Genomic DNA, 14405 nt, shown 5'->3' on the forward strand with positions numbered 1-14405 from the left:
CAGGGAGAGATGGAAAATGTGTAGGTTAGGTGGTCCTTGGGGACCGGTTGGAGAACCACTGCTCTACAGCCTGCCAGCGCATATATCTGTGAGGAAACGCCTGCTACCCACCTTGCCAGAAGGTGAAGTTCTTGGACTCACAGTGGCATGCGGAGACAGGAGGGTGGTGGCTCACCTTTGAGAGAAGATCAAATAACAGACATCTGTTGTTGCTCAACCATCATGCATACATATTTCACTGTCACTATTAGGGGTTATCGATACACAAAAATTACGGTTTGGTACGTACCTCGGTTTTGAGGTTACGATTCGGTTCATTTTCGGTACAGTATGGGAACAAAATGCAAAACCTAAATTTGCTTGTTGTTTAAACCAACAATTTATTGTAACATTATACAAACAGGAAAATAAAATAATTGCAACATGCAGCCTAGTAATAAGTTAAATAAAATGTTCTCAAATAAACAACAAATGTATGAAATATTATAAACAAAATAAATTCTTGGCAAACAGCTTTTAATAAAACCTTTCCACAAGTAAAGCGCAGCACAACGGTTCCAGCATGAAACCCTTGTCCAAAACTGTCACACTATAATTAATTTTTTAAAGTCAATTAATGTTAAAGAATCCCATTAGTTTTGTACAATTTATTTTATTTTTATGTCTCTTTCTATTAACTGTACATTTAATGTTTGTTAATATATCTTTTTAAATAAAGTGAAAACAAAAACATTGTGGAAGAGGCAAAAAAGTGAGTAAAACCACCTTAAAAATATTTAGAACCACAAATAAACTTGATTCTTCTTTGTAGATATCCCTCCGCTCAGTGCTTTACAAGCTGCTGCAGGCAGCGGAGGAGGGGAAGACCTGCTGCCGCTCAGTGACAACAGAGACTTTCACTTTCAGCTGCCAAACATCAGAAACGTCTCCAGTAATGCCAGGAAAAGTAGCTAGATTTGACACTAGTCATTTTTGAGAAAATAAGTTGTCAAGAGGGTTTGGAAAGTCGCCACATTTAGTGAGAAAGTCGCCAAGTTGGCAACACTGAATGTAAACACACACAATGCGAACTCACCCGTGCATAGCCCTGTACTGAACTGAACGCCCCGTACCAAAACGGTTCAATACAAATACATATATCGTTACACTCTTAGTCACTATACTTTAAAAATAACATATAAATTTTCTAATTTCTCCAACAGCTAACTGTGCATGCAGCACATCTGAGTTGAAATTCTAACTTGACAAAGAACACTGATCCAAATTATTTTTTACTAGTTTGGGGGGTCCTGCAATTAGTATTCTGAAATCATGTGTACTTTATATGAAAAACACTGCATTATCATCTATGGCCACAGGAAGGCACCGTCTCCATTTATGACAAGATGCTCATCTATACTGAATGAGGTATTGCGATTCACACTGAATGAGAAAAAGTTCTTTGTCTTAGAGAACAAATAAATTTAAGAAATAATGTTCTCCACCCGAAAGACCATGCTCTGGAATAAAAACAGGGAATATAAATTTTAGATTGCACAGAACAACACTTTTTGGATTGTGTGAGGCAAGAAGAACAGCAACAGCAACAGCAACAGCAAGTCAGCTAAGCTAAGTAAGTCTTTTCTAAATGTTTTACAAAAGAGTTTTCAAATGTTTAACTGTTTTGCTTCACATTTACCTCACAGCTGATGGCTGGTTCAGTGACTGAAATAAATCGTTCAGTCGCGGTTTGTGCCCAATACAGTAACATTAATTAGCTTGTTAACTTCTGCTGGCTAAGGCTGTTTGCGTTATGAATAAATAATGTGCCAATTTAAATTTGCATTGCTTCTTGTTGCATCAACTGGGAGCAATGCCTTAAATGGGATTTGTACTCCAGAAAACACAGTATCTGCCTTTTGTTTTTAAAAAAGCTATTTAAACAAGAGATCAGCTCTTCAAAATGATGGGCTGAGTGGTAAATGTACACATTATGATGAGCCACAGCGACCGTTTGTGCTAAATGTAAGCAAAAAACAAACAAAAAAGTAATATTACTAATGGTGGACTTGGTGTGCTCCACTGACACAAAAAAATCTCAAAGTTGTTCTTTCATCAAACAAACCTGGTGCCCTTCTGACTTGGAAGACACAGGTTATAAAATGACAACTGATTGTAGATTGTAAAATCTCAAAAAATGATACTGCCCATTCTGCCATGCAAGCTGTTTGTTTGTTTGTATGATATATTGGTTACGGCAAATTCTCTGTGATAAAAAAACCTGAACATCAGTATATAATAATAACAACAACAGTAACTGATATCGGAAAGTGTAGCATTTTCTAGTATTTTCTTATCCACTGAGGGCACGTTGGGCCATGACAAGAGGTATGTAATCTACTAAATGTCCCATTCAAGCGTTGGCTGGAAAAAGCGTTGCCATTTTAGCATATGTTAACATGAAAACTGTACTTTTTTGACTGGTATCTGGATAAGAAGTTTTCACCCATGTGGGAAAGAAAGTGGAACAAAAATGCCATGTGTGCACAAAATCTGCTGTTCTTTTAAATCTGGCTCAAATGTGCTAAATTGGCAGATAAATGTCTGAAATGTCTGAACCTCCGAGCAGCCACACAGAATAAATGTCTTCATTAAAACAATTAAATACATAATACAACCAATTTCTGTCCATTAGAGGACGCATAAATAGCTATTTTTCTCACTCAAGATATCAGTCTTTATAAACACATTTTAATCCCCGATGCTACAGTCAGGACTGCCATTGAGATCAGATGTGCAAGCTGTGTATCGTGTGCACCAACAGTAAATCAATGCACATAAGCGTCAGAATTGGTTTCATCAACTTTATGTGCAAATGTAAGAAACAGCGAGAGGTTCAAAGAAAGCATGAAAAAAGTTTTCAATGTACTGAATAAGAAGAACTGGACTGACAACTGAAGTTCTCATTTGAAATCTGAAGTTCACAATTTGCAGTGTGCAGAGAGCAGGTGTTTTTTAAACCCACACCCTTAAATGCCACAAATCACTGCACCAGACTGTAGCCCTGCTTTGGTAAAAAAAAAAAAGTGGTGGAAAAGCACAAATAAATTCTTGTTTGTGTTTGACTACACCTTATTTTTAGGCAAACACACCCATGGGCGTACAGCTGTGTGCAAGTGCTTTCGGTACTGAAGAAAAATGGTTCACTGGGCATGAAAATGTCAACTGTCAGGTGGAAACTAGCAATGACGCTTGTTTGTGTCAGGTAGGGCCCAAAATGTTTTACTGTTCAACTCTTCAATTATGACGCAGAAATATGACAATTATTTCTTGTTGATTTCAAATAATAAACAAAACAAGCATTGGTGTTACAACTGCACTTGGCACCATAAAATATGGTGCAATCTGTGTACACACCCACCTGTTCAGAGAAAAAACGAAAACCTTTGTCTTCCCGGATACATTCATACGTTTCTCCAAGTAACGGGTTGAATGGCTTACTTCCTGCTCTGTAGTAAGTGGACGAGTAGCCCGAGACAGCAAACGCAGCAACAAGAACCTGAAAATGCCAAGGCCAACATTAGAGGACCAACAGAATGACAACAACTCGTGTACTGTTCATTTCGATGAAGACCGAGGATGGTTGCACTCTAACAAGAGTTTTTCTGTAGAGCAGTTTACCATGCGCTCAAAAGGATCCTCAGTGTCAGCAGCCTTGTCCAGCACCTCACTGTACTCCAGCTCTTCACACATACGCTGCAGTGTGTTAAGGGGCTCGTTGAGCTCCACAGGCATGGACACTTTGGACAGGTCCTTGCCAATGTTGCTTTTCAAGATATTCCACAGGTTGATGTGGCTGGTGTCAGGACACGGTGCTGGCAGGAAGGTGCGCCGCCCATTACGGAATGCACTGCCAGTAAAGTCTCCATTGGCCACTGGGACGGAAACAGAACATCAGCTGTCTGTGCACGGCACAACATAATGGTAAATGGACTGCATTTATATAGCGCTTTTCCATCTGCATCAGACACTCAAAGCGCTTTACACATCAATGCCTCACATTCACCCCGATGCCATGCAAGGCGCTCACTACACACACCGGGAGCAACTAGGGGGTTAAGGACCTTGCCCAAGGGCTCTAAGTGATTTTACGATGAGGCTGGAGATTGAACCGAGGTCTCAAGCCCAACGCTTAACCACTAGACCATCACCTCCCCTAATCATAATTAGAAGATGCCACATGAATGTGCTGTAGCATCTGGAGTTTTCACCCCCTCATTTCTCATCCTAAATTCATGTTTTGCAAGTATTTATTTAAACATATGATCATTATGTCAAGGTCAAGAGGATAAAGTGGTGGGTTTATAACCAGAGGATCCTCAGTTCAAATCTTCCTTAGGGAAGGTCCTTAATCCCGGAGTTGGTTTTGGTACAGCACCCTGACATCTGTGTGTGAATATGAAGCTTCAATGTAAAACACTTTGAGCATGAAAGCGTGATATAAATAAATCTAGTCCACTGCACTACAAGTGTCAACCATTTTTCAAATGGCAGTGGTTGCTTGATTCCTGTATTTAATGCAATTCAAAAATACACTCACCAGCCTCTTTATCAGGTACACCTGTTCAATTGCTTAGCACAAATAGCTAATCAGCCAATCACATGGCAGCAACTCAATACATTTAGGCAACTGGACATGGTGAAGATAACCTTCTGAAGTCCAAACAAAGCATCAGAATGGGGAACAAAGGAGATTTAAGTGACTTTGAACGTGGTATGGTTGTTGGTGCCACACAGGCTGGTCTGAGTATTTCAGAAACTGCTGATCTACTCGGATTTTCAAATACAACCATCTGTAGGGTTTACAGAGAATGGTCTGAAACAGAGAAGATATCCAGTGAGCAGCAGTTGTGTGGACAAAAATGCCTTGTTGATGTCAGAGGTCAGAGGAGAACAGGCAGACTGGTTGAATGGATGACTACATGATGCCATCATGTCAATATGGACCAACATCTATGAGGAACATTTGCAACACCTTGTTGAATCTATGCCACGAAGAATTAAGGCAGTTCTGAAGGTAAAACGGGGTCCAACCCAGTACTAGTAAGGTGTACCTAATAAAGTGGATGGTGAGTGTATCTGGTAGCAACAACTGATTCAGCTCTGTTTTCTTGAATAACACTGGTCTACAATGTTTGCTAGGTGTTATCTTCTTAGAAACGTGCTATTTATTATGGATTTTGGTGTGCTAAATTTAAATGACACAATTAAAACTGCTAATTGGCTACTATTTCCAAGATTTTAAGCTTTTCAATTTTATACCATGTACACTGTGTAGAGCAGGGTTTCCCAATCCTGGTCCAGTTGCCTCAGATCTACTCAGACCAAATCATCTCAATCAGGCGGCAATGGGGCACAAAGGATTTGACTTATTATGTGCAGTTAGAGTGGGGACAATACACAGTACTTTGGGTAATGAGGACAAGGATTGGGAAATACTGGTGTAGAGACACTGATTAAGGATAAAACTATGTGCTTAGATGTTTCAACTTAAAGCAAATAAGAAGTGTTTTAGAGGAGTAAGTTCTGATGGAGTAAATTCTGCTGGTGTCCACCTTGAATTATGATGTCATACAGCTGAACTAACACAGAGTCATCTTGGGTCTGTTCAGAATTTAAATCTACATATACTGAACTGCATCTGTGTCAAATGGTATGATGGTATAACACTTTGCACAACTGTGACACAAGCTTACTGGAGTACTTCTGATTATAACTCCCATATTCTCTGCCATTTTGAAGTCAAGGGTCGCGTAGACTGACCCAGTAACATATCTTGAAATCGAGAGACAATCAACAACTTTAGGAACATTTTGGTTCTCAGTCACCCAGAATTCACACAGTTTGACTTGATTTATTTAGGAAGCATTTGGGCTGTAGATCAGTGTAATTTATGTGTATCTTGAAGAGGAAGCACTTCAGGTGCAAAAAGAAGGAAGTGTGCAAAATGTTAAGAGCCTTGGAATGCCCCCAAGCTTCAAGGAGGGCAATCCCATCCCCTTGTTACTCAGATAGCGTCGCTTCATAAAGCAGAAGCCCTTGGCACAGAATGGCAGGCCTGCAAAGTCAAGTGTGTCTGTCTACCTTACTGACAAATGAGCTCATCAGCACGGCATAAACATGTGACAGAGGAAACAAGTTTGAGACAATGACTAGAGCCCCCTCCTGCAGTAAGTCTGTCCACGTTTCTAAAAGACAACTGCAGATGCTTGCTGTGGGTCAGCACTGGCGCAGAAGTGGACCTACTTTGTCGGGACACGTTATCAGTCACACTGGCGTTGTCCTCCGAAATGTTATCGCTCACATCGCTGACATATGACTCATCATCCGAGCCCTGTGAGGGGAAGAGGCAAAAAACACTGTGACCCAGTTTAGTCGAGCACAACAACAACTCCAATACAGCAGGGAGCTTCAGCCACATGTGCTCTAACTGCAGTTTGCCAGTGGCTAACAAACTGCAGCAGGCTATCTGTCCTACCGCAGTAATCAAAAGATAAGACACTGCAGCATTTTCATAATCTTTAGCCCAAACAGTTCTCACAGCAAAGGTGCCAGATTGGAGAATACTGTCACCTGCTGCTGGTACAAGTTTGGAAAATGGTAAACAGGTCTGAATGGGCCTGAAGATGGAGGAGAGTGCGTGATGAATGTCCTTGGTGAATAATCACTCAACATAACTCAATGTGTGTCTGGGAAGCTACAGGGGATAATGGCTCCTCAGAGACCGTTTGTTTTTGGATCTGTAGCCTTGTACCTGTGGCTCTACATAAGGCAGCAGTCACTCTTTTGACTGATGGACCAAGCTGTAGTGAGTGAAAACAGACAGCATGAGATTTGTGAATTGAAGACACAACTGAGGGATTATTCCTCGAGGAAAATTCCTCTGTGAAAAGCAGCCAGGCATGCATAAGCACAAAGGAGTCTGTCGGTGAGCGAGTGGGTCCAGAAAACCTCCATCAATAACTCCTTAAAAATTGCTGCATGTTCAGCTCTGAAATTTTGCATTCTGATAGGTAGAGATGAGGACTAGTGATTTTATTTTGGCACATGTTGGCACCTTTAACATTATAATGTGTAGTTTTATATTTTATGTGTGAGTTTAATCAGAATGTTTAACACAGCTGTACATGTCTGAGCTTGTTCAGGCAGGTACATGTGAAGTGGGCTTTTTGTATGCATGCAATTTATGAAGCATTGTTGCTATATTGGAGCTTTTGAACCCCACAACTTGCCTGTAGGATATCAGGTATTTTGTGAGGTAGGTGGGGGAAACTGTATCAGGGTCGTGGTTAAAACTGTGAAATGTCCTAATTTGGCATTGATGCATTACTGATTAGCCATCTGATATTGTGAACATATTAGGTTGTTGAGCTATAACATTTCTATCCCTCCACATACTGACAATTAGTATCTTAGTATAATCAAAAACACCACTTGCTCATGGGGTGTGCTAGGTTCAAACCATACCCATGTATATCAGGCATTGGGGTGACTTTTGTTGCGATTTTGGCACTGTATGAATACACCGAACTGAACTAAACTGAATTAATCTTGTGGTCCTGGTGACCACTGTTGCTTGTTGTGAGTCTAAGCTGTGGAAATAAACCTGAATTTCTGTCTATGTTTCTGATGCAGAAAAAGAATAATCACTTGTGGCTCTGCACTGACAGAAGTAAACCACATCTGCTTTAACTAGCAGAACTGAAACTAACTCAGCACCCATCTTTAAGTGTTATCAGTTTCACACACAGAGAACCAAGCAAATGTGAGTCATTGCTGCTGTCTGGGTTACATTTATGTTTGTTATTTAATCTATTTTATTCCTGGTGTTACTTCGCTCTGCACTGGAAAACACAACCTTTATCTCACAATATAACTAAGCTGCCAGTATAAACTGCACATCTGTGGAATGGTGGGATCTGTTTCATTTTTTGCTGCTTAAGTAACTAATCCTCACTTTTACGTTTCCTGCAGAACTGAAGATAAAACAGGAAATTGAGTCATACAAAAGATCTGTTTTCCGGAAATCAGTTGATGACAGAAAACAAATTTGATGTCAAACATTTATCTGTTGTATGTCGCTACCTGTTTTGTTTCATTTAAAAAATGTAAGGTAGGAACAGTTTGTAAAAGTAGTTGAAATTCATGAAACCAGCATGGGGGGGCTAGTAAGATGGCTGCCGATTAGACGTGTTTTTTGGAGCTCCTCGGGGCATGAACCACTTTTATACTTAAAACGTATTTTTTGTCAACATTAGAGCTTCCATCTATCACTTGAATACAGCACAAGTCGTCTGACAGTATTTAATATCAACTGAATCATGTCAATGGCCGGTAAACGTAATGGAAAGGGTCACCACGCAAGCGGAGCTATGGCTAAAGCTAGCCATGCTGCTACCACAAGCCCATGTGAGATGGTTAGCAATGACGAGGACGAGATACCACTTGTTTGGCAGAAAATCTCTAAATCCATCACCAACTCTTTCAACGAAAGATTTGACAAGTTCGAGGAGAAGTTTCAAAGTCTCATGACCGACCAACAAGTGCTGATTGAGAGGGTGACGGATGTGGAAAATCAGGCCACGGACCACGAGCAGCGAATTAAGTGTTTGGAGACATCGCTGATGGCTAGAAGAAAACAGAGTGCTTCGCTCCAAGCTTGTGGATTTAGAGGGCAGATCACGACGCAACAACATTAAAATAGTGGGCATCCCAGAGGATGAGGAGAAGGGAAGGCCTTCCGACTTTGTCTCCCATCTGATTCCTAAGTTACTTGGGGCGGAAAACTTTGACAAGCCTGTAGTCATCGACAGGGCGCACCGCGTACTTCAACCCAAACCAGTGGAGGGCTCGAAGCCGCGTACCATCATCGCACGAGTGCACTTTGCTCAAGATAAGGAGAAGATTATGCGGCTTGTGAGACAGCGCATGTTGGATTACGGTGGGAAACAGATCTACATTTTTCCTGACAACACGATGTAAGTTATGAAACAACGACGGAGCTTTAAGGAAGTGTTGAGAGTATTGCAGGAGAAAAACATCCAGCACTCTCTGCGCTTCCCAGCGCAACTTCACGTTCATCATCGCGGGCAGGTAAAAGTGTTCAGTAGCCCTGCTGACGCTAAGAATTTCATAGACAAAGACCTCTGTCAGATAGATGGTGGCCGCGATGCAAATGACCAATCTGAATTCTAATGGCTGGCATTTTGTTTTATTTTAAATGTTTCTGAAGGGCTACGTAGGACAGTAGCCAGCCTATTTTTCTTCTTTTTTCTCTCTTTTTTGGCCTGTGGCCCCAACTGGCAATGTGGGTAGCCCAGCTTCGTTTGGGGAAGCAATGGGTGGAGGTGTTTATGCACAGGTTCTGTGTGAGTTTATTTTTTTTTGTTGTTGATGTGTCTTCCTCACTGCCAGACAAACACTAGAATGTGTTTTTTGTTTCGTTGCAACTGTACTTTGTTTGATATTTCGGTCTGTTTTTTGGTTAATAATGAGCAATATTGTTGATACTTTGTCTCTGGTCTCTTGGAACGTTCGTGGTCTTGGTCACCCTGTTAAACGTGGTAAAGTTTTTGCACATCTGAAGTCATTAAAAGCTGACATCATGTTTCTTCAAGAAACACATCTCCAACATAGTTGGCAGTAAGTATCACAACATATTAATATCGGACCATAGTCCTGTTAGTGTTACTCTCAAACTCCTTCTTCCCAAGCAAACCTACAGTTGGCGCTTTACCCCTATGCTACTTTCTGACCCAGGTTTTGGGAAATACATCAGTGAGCAAATTTCTGTATTTCTTGAGACCAATGACAATGGCGAGGTTAATGATTCAATACTGTGGGAAACCCTTAAAGTGTATATCAGGGGGCAAATTATTTCCTATGAGGCTAGGCAAAACAAACGTAGACGAGGTCAATTAGAGGAAATTGAGGGGGAATTACAAACTGCTGACCAGGTCTATAAAAGCACTCAGCTTCAGTCTGATTAGAATAACATTCTCAAGCTACAATATGAATACAATTCTATACTGGCAGAACAAGTTGGCAAAATCTTAATAAAATTAAAACCGAAACATTTTGAACTTCACAAAAAACCTCATAAGCTACTGGCACGGCAATTAAAGGGAGAGCAAACAAAGAGAGCCATCTATAAAATTAAGGATAAAACAGGGCAAATGCTGACTGATTTACAGGATGTAAATGAGTGTTTTAGAGGGTTTTACTCTGACATCTACTCCTCCAAAGTATCTGCCACTCAAGTTGATTTCGACAATTTTTTCAAATCACTGTCATTCCCACAATTAGATCCATCTGCTAAATGATACTTGGATTCAGATTTTACTGCACTGGAAATACAAGAGGCCATTAAAGCATTTCCGACCGGAAAGGCCCCCGGCCCTGATGGCTATGGTCCTGAATTTTATAAGGCCTTTAGAGATTTGCTAACACCTATACTGTTGAGAATGATCTGCCATACTTTTAAGAGTAAAGAACTTCCATCTTCTCTACGCAATGCCAACGTTTGTGTCCTTCTGAAAAAAGACAAGGATGGCACAGATCCGAGTAACTATAGGCCCATTGCTTTATTAAATTACAACCTCAAAATAATAACAAAAGTCTTGGCTACAAGGTTGGGCAAGAGTATAGCTAGCATCATACATCCCGATCAAATCAAACGGGGTTTATTCAGGGTAGACATTCTTTTTGTAATGTCCGCAAAATCCTCAACATTTTATACACAGATCATAAATATGGTGATGGTGCACCTGTATTGTCTCTGGATGCTCACAAAGCCTTTGACACAACAGAGTGGCCATACCTTTTCTCGACACTTAAAAAAATTTGGTTTCAACAACATCTTTATTGAATGGGTCCGGATTTTATATTCAAACCCCAAGTCTTCCATCCTCACAAACGGGAACAAATCCAAACCATTCACTTTACAGAGAGGTGTGCGTCAGGGGGATCCACTCTCACCCCTGTTGTTTGACATTGCACTGGAACCTCTTGCAATAGGAATTCGGGCTCATCCAGTTATTAGGGGCATCACATTAGGCAAAGCGGAGACATGTGTTGGGAAAGTGTCGGTACACGGACCCACAACAGGGGGCGCAAAGGAACGGACAATGGAGCAGGTCAAATAACAACACTTTACTGTTGTGAATGTGCACAACAAATACAACAGATTACAACAATAGATCAGAATCAATTCACAAAGGTGTCGTGTGGGCAGGCTTGAAGATAGGAGACACCTGTCCAAAGCAGAACCGGAACCACACGATTTCCTCCGCCACCAGACCCCGGGAATACTGGAGCCGCCAAGTCCCGAACTCCCAGGTGGCCACTGCCTCCGCGTGTCGGACCTGGTACTGCTGGCGAGGAACAAAAACACAATTAAAGGTGGGCGCGTTTGCACCCAGTAATCCGCACGGCAGGAAAGCTACCTCCACCTCTCGTTGGAAAAAAGGTCTGTTATCACTCACAAAAATCACAAAAGGTTACTGTCAAGCAGTCAGCTGAGAATATTACCTTCCAGGTAGAACGATATCTCGGCAAAGAGGTGGAGACGTCGTCCTGCTGATGTACCCCTGCTGATTGGTAACAGCTGTTGCAGGTGATGCGACAGCTGTCACCCTAGCTGCTCCTGTGAGGCGGCTGCGCCCTCTGGTGCCTGGAGCCCGCACTCCAGGCAGGGCGCCCTCTGGTGGTGGGCCAGCAGTACCTCCTCTTCTGGTGGCCCACACAACAACATGTGTGACTTTGTATGCTGATGATCTATTGATCTGTGTGACAGACCCCAGGACTTCCATTCCTGCTCTCTTGGAGTATGTTAATTCATTTGGCAACATTTCGGGTTATACAATAAACTGGGGAAAGAGTGAGTTTATGCCTCTAGTTGATAGCCTGCCTCAAGAATTTCTGGACACCTTGCCTTTTAGAGTAGCAAGCAATCATTTTACCTATCTAGGACTGAAATTGACAAGGAATCCTAAACATCTTTTTAAAGCTAACTATGCAGAGCTAGTTGAGAGACTCAAAGCCAATATTGAGGCATGGAGGATACTACCCTTAACCATGATCGGGAGGGTCAATGCGATTAAAATGGTTAGCCTACCCAGATTCTTATATCTGCTTCAGAATTTGCCCATTTACCTAAGTGCCTCATTCTTCAACAAATTAGATTCACTAATATTGCCCTTTGTGTGGGGATATAAAGCTCACAGGATATCTAAAGCCCATGTGCATAAATCAACGAAAGAAGGTGGCCTCGGCCTTCCAATTTTTAAGCACTATTACTGGGCAGCTAACTCCAGAGCTCTCACTTTTTGGAAACACAGTACCACCGGTGAGGAGGTGCAGGATGGCACCCCCTCCTGGTTACAGCTTGAAACTCCCTTTGATGGTAACGTCACTCTGTTCATGGTTGTTCTCTGACCACAAGTTGGATAAATTGACTAAGAACACTTTTGTCTTAAAGAACTCGTTGCGTATACTGAAACAGATTAAGATGGCCAATCGGCTTCCTAAAGACTCTATATATGCTCCAATCTGTCAGAACCCCTTTTTCATGCCCGGGAAGTTAGATGGCACATTTGCCGCCTGGAAAAAGAAAGGTATCACGACTATAGCCAATTTGTATATTGATGGTTACTTTGCCTCATTTGCCCAACTGAGTAATAAATATGACCTTCCCAATTCACGTTTTTTCTGCTACCTCCAGATAAAGCACTATGTGAAGCAGAGGTTCGAGAATTTCAAGTCTATTCCAGGTTCCCATCTATTTTACGACAGTCTGTGTCTGGCTCCGGATTCCAAACATTTGATTTCTAAATTTGTGGACTGCTTCACTTCTTCTGTGCCCTCAGCTTATTTGCGGGAAGCTTGGTCTGGGGATCTGCATTCAGATATACCGGTAGAGTTATGGGATGTAGTCATGTCACGGGTTCATTCCTGTTCCATAAATGCTTGTTACCAGCTAATACAATATAAGGTCATCCATAGACTACATTACTCAAAGGCTAAGTTGAACAAAATTTTTCCATTAGTGTTCTCTCAGTGTGATAAATGTAGTTCCGCTGAGGGGTCGTTGGCTCATCTTTTCTGGTTCTGTCCTCAGCTGCTCAACTATTGGTCTGCAATATTTAGATGGTTTTCTGATTGTTACTCTAAGGACATTCAACCAGATCACAATATTGCAATATTTGGATGCTCCACAAACAGCCTGAAATTTTCCCCGGATTTGCAGCTGGCTTTACAGCTTGGGATGGTGGTTGCCAAAAAGCTTATATTGTTATCGTGGAAATCCACCACTCCTCCGAGTTTTGAGCATTGGCTTAGGGAAATGGTATCTGTGATACAACTGGAACGCATCCGCTTGGACTGGCCGGACAAACGTCACAGACATGAGAAGACGTGGGGACCCTTCTTGGCTCACTGTCAAATTACCACACTATCTGGATGACTGAGACATTGTGGAAGCATACATGGACAAATATTGCTTTACTCTGTATTATAAATGTAAGTCAGCTGCACATGTTGTATTTTATTTATTTCCTCTCTGGCAGTTGTTTTGATTTGTTGTCTTGTTTTGTTTGTTCATGCTGTTCTTGCAATATTACTAAAATTTCAAAAAAAAAAACAAAAAAAAAAAAACAGTATTACATGATGATGATGATTATAATTATTATTTAGAGACAAAGGGGGGAATTTAAAAAATATCTCATCAGAACTGGACTTGAGAATTGCTATATAGACAAATTAAATATTACTAAATAAATAAAGATGACTTGTTCAAATCAGCCCCATGAAATAAAATATAAGGCCATTTATAAAATCCTTGTGGCTTATTGTAAGCCCCACTATGATCCTTAGTGTCTCACAGTCTACACAAAATGTAAGTGGACTTGCCCAAATATTACAGTTTTATAATAATCTAAACATGGTGAGCACATACATGCTTCTTGCAACAAAATTCTGGTTTGTAATCAAAACGACGCTTTTCTACATGCTGTTTCCATGTTCTCCCAGGGTACTCCAACTTCCACAGGCCACAGACAGTTTTCTAAACCTAACTGAAGACTCTTAATTGTCCGGTGGTGTGAATTTGAGAGTGAATGTTGGTCTAAATGTATCATATCTGTGATTAATTGGTGAGCTGTCCAGGGTTTATCCCACTTCTAACTTTAATGCAATAAGTGAAAGGAAATTCATGGATGGATAAAACATACAGATGGAAAATTAACTTGTTACTGAGCTTAGATTATGTTGGATTATAGGACACTGTGGAATTTGTTGTTGCGTTGCTGTGTTTTTGTTTAGTTTTTTTAGATGTAGCTTAATGACAAACTTCTTGATGTATCAAAAAG

General features: G+C 41.0%; 1 protein-coding gene across 2 annotated transcripts in view; it reads right to left on the reverse strand.

Annotated features, from left to right (window-relative positions):
• osbpl6 (oxysterol binding protein-like 6) overlaps positions 1–14405 on the reverse strand; it is an 82513-nt gene that overhangs the window by 5749 nt on the left and 62359 nt on the right. For both annotated transcript variants that reach the window (XM_034186156.1, XM_034186155.1), the window contains 4 exons: positions 6286–6373; positions 3661–3914; positions 3401–3538; positions 112–175 (listed from right to left, as the gene is read on the reverse strand). In XM_034186156.1, coding sequence (XP_034042047.1) covers positions 112–175; positions 3401–3538; positions 3661–3914; positions 6286–6373 — 544 coding nt within the window. The remainder of the gene's footprint in view (positions 1–111; positions 176–3400; positions 3539–3660; positions 3915–6285; positions 6374–14405) is intronic.

This window comes from Thalassophryne amazonica, chromosome 14 (genome assembly GCF_902500255.1).
Source record: "Thalassophryne amazonica chromosome 14, fThaAma1.1, whole genome shotgun sequence".
Classification (NCBI taxonomy): Eukaryota; Metazoa; Chordata; class Actinopteri; order Batrachoidiformes; family Batrachoididae; genus Thalassophryne; species Thalassophryne amazonica.